Source organism: Tenebrio molitor, chromosome 6 (genome assembly GCF_963966145.1).
Source record: "Tenebrio molitor chromosome 6, icTenMoli1.1, whole genome shotgun sequence".
Lineage (NCBI taxonomy): Eukaryota > Metazoa > Arthropoda > Insecta > Coleoptera > Tenebrionidae > Tenebrio > Tenebrio molitor.
This window is the reverse complement of record NC_091051.1, coordinates 609,953-621,775: the sequence shown is the minus strand read 5'-3', so window position 1 is coordinate 621,775 and position 11,823 is coordinate 609,953. Positions and strand designations below refer to the sequence as shown.

At 41.7% G+C, this 11,823-nt stretch overlaps 1 protein-coding gene across 3 annotated transcripts in view; it reads right to left on the bottom strand.

Moving 5' to 3' along the window:
• Window positions 1-2,526: 2,526 nt before the first annotated feature.
• The window catches only part of Tmtc2 (Transmembrane O-mannosyltransferase targeting cadherins 2), a 57,516-nt gene continuing 48,219 nt past the window's right edge, over window positions 2,527-11,823 (bottom strand). For 2 of the 3 annotated variants that reach the window (XM_069050186.1, XM_069050185.1), the window contains 4 exons: window positions 10,511-10,651; window positions 9,758-9,842; window positions 3,796-3,974; window positions 2,527-3,128 (listed from right to left, as the gene is read on the bottom strand). In XM_069050186.1, the coding sequence (XP_068906287.1) occupies window positions 2,976-3,128; window positions 3,796-3,974; window positions 9,758-9,842; window positions 10,511-10,651 (558 nt within the window). In that variant the 3' untranslated portion in view covers window positions 2,527-2,975. The remainder of the gene's footprint in view (window positions 3,129-3,795; window positions 3,975-9,757; window positions 9,843-10,510; window positions 10,652-11,823) is intronic. The other variant, XM_069050187.1, reaches the window with a different exon arrangement.

Genomic DNA, 11,823 nt, shown 5'->3' with positions numbered 1-11,823 from the left:
GTTCGGCAACCCGCAATACAAATCGAAGAGGAATTTATGACAGCGTAATAAAAATTAGTGTTCACGTCAGATTTTGGTGAGATAGCGGCGTAGTGTGTTGGGTTTTCTGGTTTGGTAGAATTTTCTTTTGTCATAATGTTATTGCCGTTGGAGAACAGGTCCTTCCCGAAACCGGATTATCCTTTATTGCGGCGTTCCTCGAGTCTAATTTCACTTTTTCCATTCCGCCATCATCTGTAATCGAGTCGCAGCGGCAAGAATGTAAATAATATCCCCGAGTTCCTAGGATATTACAACGGAATTGGTTTAAATAAAAATCATCCGTTGGCGTTTAATGAGCACCGGTACCGAACCGGTGGAATCCTCGCCTCCGAATTTCCTCTACCCTAATATCACGGCATCGGCAACCGCGGTATCTTTTAAACTAATATCGTTGTATCTCGGTAACGGAGCATTCTGAGGGAAATGGCTAATAACCGTAACTTCATGTCCCTCCTCGGCTAAAGCTTCCATCAAGGCTTCGGAAACGCAATATAGACTTTTACCAGCTTCAGAAAATTGTCTTCCACTTCTGAAACAGATCCTGGCGGATTTTTAAATTTATTTAAATTAAAGTCGGCGCACCCATTAAACGACACATCGGCTCTCCTCCGCTTTTTATCCAACGCAACAAGTCCACTAAGGTTTAATCAGGGGATTTTTTCGACGGCGAAAAAATTCTAATTAATTTCCTTTTTGCCGAGTCTTGCAGCGTCGATTGAAATTTTCGACCGACCTAATAAATTTCTCATCTAATTTTTATCTCCGAGTTCCAACTTGGTGCTACTCGAACCGTGCAAACGTATATCTAGCAAGACTGCAACCACTTTAAATACTTCAATTAAAAACTACACGGACGTAAATTCGCAACGAGCAACTCCGCTAAAACTTTGAACATAAATGTAATTAGAGGCCCCGAAAGTTAATGACAGATAGATAAACCCGAGCGCGGAACATACAGGGTGCGCACCAAACTTGTTCCCTTCACTTGACCACCCTGTCGCTGTTTGTCGTTTAATTAAACAAGAACCACCGCAGGCGTCGCCGTTCTTCACACGAGCACATTCACGGCGTCAAAACTCTTCTCGTTTGTTGCAAACGAGTGTCCTGGAGTCCAAAAATGAATTGTAAACCTGTAGACCAGGATTTGGGGTGCGCTGCCAGGATATCGACTCGACCGGAAACGAATCATCGGAGGGGTTCCGGTTTGGAAAAGTCCGGATGCTGTGGACTGATCTCCACAATCTTTTTTTTATGTGAATAATCAAAGAGGCGGTTTATTTGAGGAAGAAGTCGGATCGAATTAAGGAGTTATTGTGTTTCTTCAGCGGTTTATCGTCGAACGAAAAAATTCGACGACCGGAGGATCCTCGATTAGCATTTGTAAATAAGACAGCAAGGACAAAAATATGTAACGGGTGACTATTAAAATTTTCACTTAGGGTTGGTTATGGATCATTCTTTGTTTTCCGTTGCACCTTAGACACTGACAAGTTTGACATTTCAATAAATGTTTTTTTTCTTTATTTGGCGTTTCATGTTATGCTGATGCCGCGCAAAATTTATAGGTTATGTTTTTCAATCGCAGGTTTCAATTGTACTGACTGACATTTGTCGTTCGTTCTTGCGTGTGTCTAAAGTAACAGAAAAAATAAAAACTCGTTCGAAGCCAACTCCCGTTATAATAATGTCGGACGTCGAGTTTTAAGGCAAAATTATAATTTTGTTCCGCGGGGCACTGCTAGCGTTTTCTTACATTTTAAATAATCATTTCCAAAACATGCAAAAACGCCCACGAAATTCGTGGCAATTCGTGTTGTTTCACGTAATTATAAAACAATATTGCCGGCAACAACCTAAAATAAAATCCAACAATAACATAAAAAATTTCGGAAACGGCATCAACACGATGAAACAATATAAGGGGTAATTAAACAAAACTGTTGTTGGAATTGTTTCGTAGGAGCGAACATGTTTAAACGTGTTTCTGCCGAGGCAAAAATTATTTCGCCATAAATTTGGGTAGCAGACGCATCACTAAATTAAAAATTAAGAGCTGCCGGTCATAATTTTTTGTGCTTTGCGTTCGGGCCCATTTTAATTATTGCATCGATCTTAATTAACTTTACGGACGTATCACAAAAAAAAAAAACAGTGTAAGGTAGCTGAAATTACGTCGGGATTAAGTGTAATAAAGTCTTAGTTATGTAATTATCCTCGTCATTAAAGCTGTTATTTTAGTGTTGTAGTCCCACGCACTCGGATATAAAAAGGGCATTTATTAGGTGGCGCAGAAAGAAGGGTGGCGCGATAAAATATCCAAACTATGATCGTCGGATGAGGCCGTAACTGATTTCATTAAGTGCCGTTGAATAATTCGAAATCGATATTGACATCGGAGTAGATTTTTTGTGGTAATTTGCACGAAAGGTGCAAGATTTATGAGAGTCCGTGCGGTGGTAATTAGGAGGAAATGAAACCGCCGCGTACACAAAATAAGTTAAAGCTTTATTTTACAATTTAATTAAATACAGATTTAATTACAATATACGACCCATTAAAAGCCAACAGTATGGTAATAATATTACTTTGAAAGCTTACAATTCCAAGGGAATAATAGTCGAGAAGCTTTATCCAATTCAAAATGACATTACACTGATAAAAAGATATGTAAACATTTTATTTTCGTTGGAAAAGAACGGACAACGGAACCCAGGACCCTATGTACAGGTATCACGCTGAAAGTGACGTCTGAAAAAATACAGTTCTTAACAAAAATATCACTATCGATCGTCATTCATATTGTCAGAGTCTCGTGGTTGCCGATGGTTGCTATACGGGGTGGTCCCAAAACGTCGGCGTGGAGAAGCACACGTAGCACACAGATACATCTTCCTCTTGATTCGTTGATCACGATTCAGGCCGACCCATCAGCGTCAGGTCATGACACTGTGCAACTTGTGCAGGTTGGTCAAGGTGGTGATGTCGTCAGGTTGCAGCCTGAGCGCTTCCTTGTAGCTGGTGGCGGCCTCGCTGTATTTTCCGTTCAGGTGCAGTATCGCCCCCAGATTGGTGTGACTGCGAGGATCCTGGAAAAGGAAGCGGGATTAAGGACGCTCGTGACTGACTACCGGCCCTTCGCTGGAATTTTGTGTGCTTTTCACTTTCTTAATTTATCGTTTCTTTTCATGTTACTCCACCCTTTATCCGCTCTAATTAAATTTCGAACGATATGAAGACGAAAACTCATTAAATATACAATTAGCAGAACAGACCTTTGCCGGAATTGCCGCCGACTGGAAATGTCATAATCGTAATTAAGGCGATTTGGGAGAAAAAATCGCAGCGCCGAAATCCAGGGAGGAACTTAACAAACTGCCACGGCTAAGCTACAGAAATCACTGGAGAGCTTCATTTCCATTTTATCATATCCTTCTAAGAGATTTCTTTCTCTAGTAAACGTCAAGTCGGTTCGATCGGCTCGAGAAAACGGCTACTCTATCAAATTTGAATAAGAGACATCGACGACGTCGGTGCAGCTGGGTCTAAAACCCCAACAAAATGGCCAACAGAGAAATTGATTTTTTTCTAAAACGACCAACACCCACTCTTTCTCGATCATCATGAAACATTAGAAAAAACCTCTCAGCTCCGCACTTTGCCCTCATTTTCCTGCATTATTTTATAAAAGCTCTCGCGTAACGTTATTTATTTGCATTAATAATAATTAGTAGGAAGTAATAATTTTTTGCTAACCGAAGGTTTGAGGTCCACGGCCGTCCTGTACCACCTCTCGGCCTCCTGGTGCCTCCCGGCCTGCCTCATCGCCGTCGCCGCCGCCACCGCCAGCTCGTAGTCTCGCGGTCTCAATTCCGCCGCTTTCTCGTACATGACCGCCGCTTCCTTGTAGCGGCGTCTCGACGCCAAAAACTCACCTGCAAATATATTTTCATTAGACTAATTTGGGAGCGCTGTACATCTCCCTTGATGAAGAAATATGTGTATTTTTCAGGCGTCCGCTTCCGCCATTAATTCCCGAATATTACCGTAACACACGAAGCCGACACATCCCCCGGATCTCTTTTACGAGTGTAGAAATTGAGGCGGAGAATCGCACACGCCGAATCCGACAATAAAAAGATTGCTCCTGAAATAGAGCACTTAAACGAATACTATTTGCATCTGAAATTTTAACGGTGCTACTTTTGTAACGGCGCCGCTTATACGGGGCTTATTTATTGGTCGAGTTTTACCACCTTGGGGCTGCTGGGATTGTAATTGAGCGCGGTAACGGCGTTTCTCGATTTTACTGCCGAACATTAGCGAACGCCTCTATAGGTTCCGATCGTGTTGTGCGCTCGCAGAGGATGTCCATTGATTATCTGGAGGCTGAAATGCAAAACTTGAATTGTGTGTACGCCGGCGGGGAAAATGAGAACGTTAATCTTGTTTCTGCTCTCTTGCCAAAGCAAATTCATCAAGGCGAAATAGAGGGTGCCCCCCGAGGCGCACCGGCACTATCGCCAGCCAACACGATACACAAAGACAATCGGAAAAATTGAAGGAAGAACGTCCGTCCGTCCACTCGCTTTCTTGCGGCAGGCAGCGTTCCCGCCGTCTCTGCGGGAATGTCCCCGACCGCAGCCTGGGGACCGCTCCGGCGAAGTACTTAGCGGCCCTGTGGAAGTGTTAAAGTCTGGTTTTGTTTGTAAGATTTGTCGTGAGGCAAAAACGTGCCTCACGGTTAACAATATCGCCCCACACAACGACGCATCCCTCGGATTTTACCTCACGTTTGCGAGCGGGTCGTTGTAATTATTTTTAATGCGCCCTTCGTCCTTTCTCTCCCTCGCGCTCGCCCTAACGACAAAAACTTTCGCAACCGTACACACGAATCGGGTTCGTGGAGCCAATTAAAAGTTAAGATATGTTGAAACATTCACTGCAAACTACCAGCAATAGTTATTTATGGTATAAGTGGGTTATTTAAGATATTACCCACGAGAGGTATTTGTAACCTACGAGGGCTTGCCCGAGTAGGTTATTACCTCGAGTGGGTAGTACTTAATAACCCACGTATGCCATACAACGTTTTATCCAATATTCCAAAATTTTTAGATAATGACATTATTGATGAAATTCTGCTCCCGATGGGTTATGAACGTTAATAACCCACGGTGCTAATGGCAACGTGGGTTATGTATGTTATAACCCACGGTGCAAATGGCAACGTGGGTTAAAACAACAGACTAGTTATAGCCCAGTTTACTCAATTAAAACTAACTAGTAAAACACGATATTACTATTGAATGTTGGATAAATAAGCTTTATATTCATTAAAATGAATAGATGGGGAGACAAAAGCGCGACGAGTAGGTATCCCTCTCATCCTGCGCCACTTTCTATTGCGCGTGTTTGTCCCGCTCGGCCGGGTTGCTGCCACCCCCGACATATTTTGTATCAATTCGTAATTAATATTGTCAGAACATACAACGTCGAGCCGGGATACCGAACAAAGTACACATCGAGTGTTGGCGGAGTCTTTAATTATTAGGCTCGGCGGGGTGTTTTTCACGGGGCATTTGTCATGCTCCGTGGGCCGAGCCGCCCCCCGCCGCCACCTCCGAATCGAGTCGACGAAAAAATCGACTCAACTGTCGTAGTTGTGACCTCACGAACCCTCGCCTAGTCGAGATTTTCCAAAACGCTCCCTAAAATATTGTCGATCTCGTCTTTTATTTTCACCGCACATCGAAAATCGTCACGTAGCAGTGGCGTAACAGCCACTCGGCTCCGGGAGCGGCGTCCCTCACACATCCAACCCTCTCCGAGCACTTTTACAGTAGTTCGTGTCCAATTACCCTGAAACGAAACCGATTTTGAAGCGTCCCGTTGTAATTTAATAATCGCCGGCGAACAAGTCGTTCAGACGGGGCGCCGCCCCCGCTCCCCATCGATCGGGCATCAACTCATTACCTAAATTGATATCGGCCTTAGATTCGCTAAAACATTTTATATCGGTCGTCGTTTCGATTTTCAACCTCTCGGAAAAATGCAAACCGAAAGGGGGACGCCGCCGCCGCCGTCGTCGGCTCCTTTGAAGTGTTCGAGGGGAGAAGCCGTTCAAACATTGTTAAAAAGCGAATGTTTATTTTAAAAAATTAGGTCGGGATTCGACTGCCGATCGTGGTCAACAAATTAATTGTCTTCGTTGTTCATTAGAGGGGCAATTTGCGGAATCTCGGTCAATTTAAAAAGCTCCATCGATGGGGTAGTGCCATTGCCATCTCGATCGTGACGTCACAGTAAAGACTTCATCAAAAACGAATTAAACCTCCAGAATTTAATAAAAACAGTAACATTTTTGTTAAGCACTCTTTTTTTTAGTAGAACGATGTGTTTAGGCTTTACAATTACTGCCTCGTGGAGTAAAATGCGAGCAAAATGCCGTTAACGACGCGAAAATTACAAGTGAGGTTAAGTTTGGGTATTTATTGTTTTTACCACAGACAATTAAACATAGTAAGACTGTCTAGATCTATTTAAATTTCAGCGACGCGCGATACTAGCGACGCGCTAACGTGAGGCCGAACTTTGGTGCGTTGAAAAACCTGTACTGTAACACTTTGCCTGAGAATTTTGATGAATGTGCACGTTCTGGGACAACTTCAGGATCAGGAATTACAACTTGTTCTGTAGTTTCCATAATTAAATCTTCGATTTGCCTGGAGAAACTGATATTTTGTGACACTGTGAATTTGGAACGAACAACTGATGGGGACGGCAGGCCACATCTACGAAATCTAGTTTTTTGAGAACTTTCTTGAGAATTTTCTGAAAAGTGGTCTTGACAGATGAGTGCATTTTGTAATTTTGAAGGAAGTATTCCAGAAGTACATACCTAAAAGCTCTATCCAACTTTTTCTTTGTTCAGCCGATTTTGGAAACGAACAAATTGGTTGTTTTGGGCACCAATCTTGTACATTGATTGTTCCATAAGAATTTACATTTTACAAATGACATTTTTTGTAATTGCTTTTTTTTTCCGAAAGTATCACTTACCGAATACGAATTTTTTGGCCAAAAACTATTCAAACAAATTAGTCAGGCTTCGACATCGCAGGTAGAAGAGGCTCGGGAAAAGTACGAAAGTCGTTTTGGATTATTTTATCATCATCATAACGCAATTGAATAACAAATTATTGACAATGATTAATAAAGATTTTTGAAACGAACAAATTTGATTTTTTCAATAAATAAAATTTCCCGCTGTCAACGTAAATAGCCGATTTGTCATCGACTAAATATGGTTATTTAGTTCGGCCTCACGTTAGGATTGCGCTAGCATCGCTCACATCTCCTAGGTTTTATATGGACTTTAACAGTCTTAATTCGTTATTGGTCTATGGTTTTTGCGTAATTTTTACAATGTGAATCATTTAAATAACACCAAATCACAGCAAATGCTTCTTACATCTTAATTATATGTGTAGCAAATATTTTTGAACTAAATTGTACTTACAATCACGAAAATGTTGATGGGGTATAAAAATACTTCCCAGGTTTCAACGTCTTTTGTGACTTTCGTTTCGATGAACAGTAAATACCCTGGTATCAACTGAAATTATTATATACACTCGCCACCAAGCTTTTGCTTATCTCACAATTTTCAATCTTCTATAAGAATGATTAAAACACCGTATTTGATACTTTCTGATAATACAAACAAATTTTGACGTTTGGCCTTGCTCGTGACGTCACACGCTGTCTGGCTTAAGGCCTGGAGCGCGTTCATAAAATATGAGCGAAGGTAGAGTGTGGGGAATATCACGTGACTGCAGTGTCACGTTCATTATGAACGGAATCGGGAAAACGCGTGTTTTTTGTTTTTGTAAATGTCAACATTGTCAACTCACATTTAATTGTCATCCATTTAACCACCTGAAGATCAACAGATTAAAAATGCAATTTGACGAAAGAAAAAAAAAAATATTTCTGATGCAATTTGTTCTGCAAAAAAACTTTTTTCCCCTGTAAATTTGTTATCATGGGATTCAGTACAGGAAGGGGAAGAAGAGAATATATAGGCCGTGCCAAACCCAAATAACCACCACCTGTTGAATTATGTTGGTGAAAACAAAATTACACTAAGTGTATAATGGCAATTTTGATGTTACTAGGATGCTAGACCAATCAAATCTAAGTGTACAACGTTGCCGGTTGATTTTTTGGGTAGAATGCAGTGTTGGTGGTTATTTGGCTTTGGCAAAGACCATAAGTGGTTGCACAAGGAATACCTTTAAGAATTGTTGGATAATGTTGAACGGGGTCAGCCGTTCCCGTTTCGAAAATGTTGTCCCCATTATTGAAAACATGATTGAAAAATGTATAAAAACACACCTTAGAACATATTTTTCACGCAGCCGCGGCTTCACTGCCGCCGAGATATTTGACAGACGTCAAATCTGACGTATGGGTAATTTTTCCCGCACCGTTAGACATCGGTAAACGGGCACACTCTAAACATTTGTGAATTATCTGGGGTAGCATGATTATTCCCCCAATTTTAATTTGTGAACGGTGTTTGCGTAACCTTTATACCTACCCAGAGTATTTACGAACGCGCTCCTGGTGTTCTAGATGGCAATGGTAGTGCGATCGATGCCGGACCGGGGACTCTTTATCTCGTGATTTGACAAAATCCGATGTCTTATTACGTCTTTAGTTTTGGCGCACAATCGAGGCGGAAATTCAGTTTGTACGATACTGTTTGTTGTACGTCACGAAATTGGAATGTGCATACGGTAAAAGCGTCCACAATACGTTTATTTCCACATTTCCACTGGAAATGAAGTTGCTTGGTGAGCTGTTGTGTATGTCGGGACGTAAATATGTTCAACTGCATTTGTACATTTCAGTACCTAATGTGTCTTGGAATAAATTGATGTTAACGCGTTGTGATGCGGTGCCCTGCTGGTGCCTTCCTTATTCCTGAAAGTAATTCTCTCGTATATAGTTTTTCCGGCTGTTTTAAAGAATTTTATGGTTATTACTTAACATAAAGTATTTACAACGATGGTCGGGCAACATTAACGAAAAAATAACGACCGCAGCGTTTTAGATTGTTGTAGCAATAAATGGCCGTTCTTAACCTATTTTTAAATCCCGGTTGCACTTTTCTGCAAATATAAAATTATTGTCCTTGTACACGAACGTCACGAGTTTATTCGTCCTCGAAATTTCATTCCGACATGTTTTACTTTAATTGCGTAATTGCGTTAGTAACAAATTGTATCCAATTTTTGTCCGTTCGTAATAGCGTTACCTGTTGAGTGACTCTTAATGCCATTAATTTATTAAATTAAACTCCCTCCAACGCGTCTGTTGATATGGTATCGATTAGTGATATTAACGCGACAAAGGTAACCATGGCGAATGTAGACTACACAGAAATGGAATAACGACGGTGTCGACGCAAACCTTGCGGTGCTCCAGACCAGATGGCACGGTCGATAGATTTTTTCCGTTTTTAATTTGGTCGAAAATGTGAAATTCGGTTGGATTTTAATCTTCATTACGTGGTTTTTGTCCCTAAGATGGCTCCTAATGAACAAACAGGCATTGGGAGCGCTCGGCGGCGTTAACCCGCTGCTCTTTTTTGTTGTTTCGCAGCAGCACTGCGAGCGGAATTGAATTAGATCCAGTTTAATTTACTAACCGTAATGGTGGTAGACGCTGGGTTCCTGGGGGGCCAACCTCTGGGCTTTGCGAAACCACTGTTCGGCTTCCGCTGTTCGGCTCACCTGCAAGAGTAGAATGCACGTTACACAGTTTCCCAGAGGAGACGAAGGGGCGGGACGCCGCCCCCGGGACGATTAACTAATTAAATCGTTCGACGTTCGGAATATTTAAATCGGGGAAATACACAGCGACGACAATTTCCGGAATTAAACGGAAATCAAGCGTCCAATATCGCGAACATCTCAAATATTTGCCATCATTAAAATTCAAATTTACTCCGGTGTCTCCCCCGCGCGCACTTAAAAATGGATGAGCTTTTTGTTTTTCCGGGCGCGCACAAAAACGCATTATCAATTAAGTTTTATTTGTGTATCTTTGCCCGGATCCTTATCATGAATATTTAATATTTCCATCTCATAAAAGAGGTAAGATTACAAAGATACGGCAGACTGGGGAACAAGTTTACTTCGAGCACAATTTTATCACCGCGCCGGGTTAATATTCATTAAAAATACAGTGGTGGCGGTCGGTTATTAAAAGATGTAACCGTCGTAAAAACCGACGGATCCGGATTAATCGCACCGGGATCGGATTTATACAACACCATGTCTATCTCGAAAGTATTTGAAACAAAAAAAATCCACCAGGTTCCATTTAAATCCGGTCTCACCTCATCTCCAATTTCTTCAAACTTTTAAGCAGATTTAACACTTCCTTACTAATTACTCACGTTTTTGGCGAGGAGTTTCCCGTAGGTGATGTGTGCCGGCACGTGGTCCGGCTGCGCGTTCAACGCCGCCTGGTACCACCTCTCCGCCTCCTCGTCCTGGTGGAGTCGAGCCAGTGTTTCCCCCAGCACGTTGAACACGCTCTTAAACAAAAGGATCACGCCATAAATCATCCACTTACCAGCCGAGCACAAACCAAGTCAGATAACGCGGCGTTAACATCATTTTTGTGGCGTCGACGATTTTTTTCCAGGTCGGGTGGAAATTAAACCGGCTACTGGACCCGGCCAGAAGAAGCAAATTTTTGATGGGGTTTAAACGAGGATGATAAAGTCGGCGAAGAAAGAAAGAACAACGGCAGTAATGAAGCTCAATTTTCAGGAAAAGAGGTGGCTCGTTATGCTTAGTGGTTTCTGCAGAAAACGAGGCGATATTCGTGCTGGCAGTATCAATCTCGACGATATCATCTTCACAACGCTCGACAGAATGAGGATAATTGGAAAGCGGTTTAGGTAAATTAAATCAGGTATTATGTAAATCGTCGGGATATTGGAGATACTTGGTCCATGTACCATTTGTCGTTTTTATTTGGTCGCGAACGAACACGATTCGACCTCAAAAACACCAAAATCGCTAATAATATTGACAAACGCTAATTAATAAGCTTCCGCCGTGCAATAAATAACGCAAAACTAATAAACATTTCATTTATAATTCAGTTTTCATATTTTACTGGTCCGTGTCAGGCGATCGGACCCTCTGCCGGTTTGATATTTCACAATAAATTAATTTGCCAATACCATTTTGTACGAATTTCCCAAACGAAATTGGAATTTTTCAGTGTAACGGCGTCGTTCTCCTTTAGCAGCTTTGTTTGATGATAAATTAAAATTTTAGCTCGAAGATGTTCTAATTTAAGTATTCACAAGGAAATTTCCGCCTCCGTGGGCTTCAATATCCGGTAATTAATTTTTAATTACGAGAAAGTATTAAATTCACATTTTAAACCTTTCTAGCTTCGATAGCATCGATTCGAGTAGATCGGCTAACAAAACAAACTTGGGGAGTTCGGCCGTGCGACAAAAGGGGGTGAGCGTGAATAATGTCGGGCAACCGGAAAACGGGGCCATTTTGGGGTTTTCTTCGAGTGGATTGACATTGATTTGCGATTAATATTCCCCGAGCGACTTTTTCCCAATAATAATTTCACTTAGCCGAGTCGACGGAACAAACAATCGCGCGTAGGTACCGGAGAAATTAATTAATTAGAAGAAACGTCCGGAATTTCCGGTCGTATTCGTAAATATCGCTGACG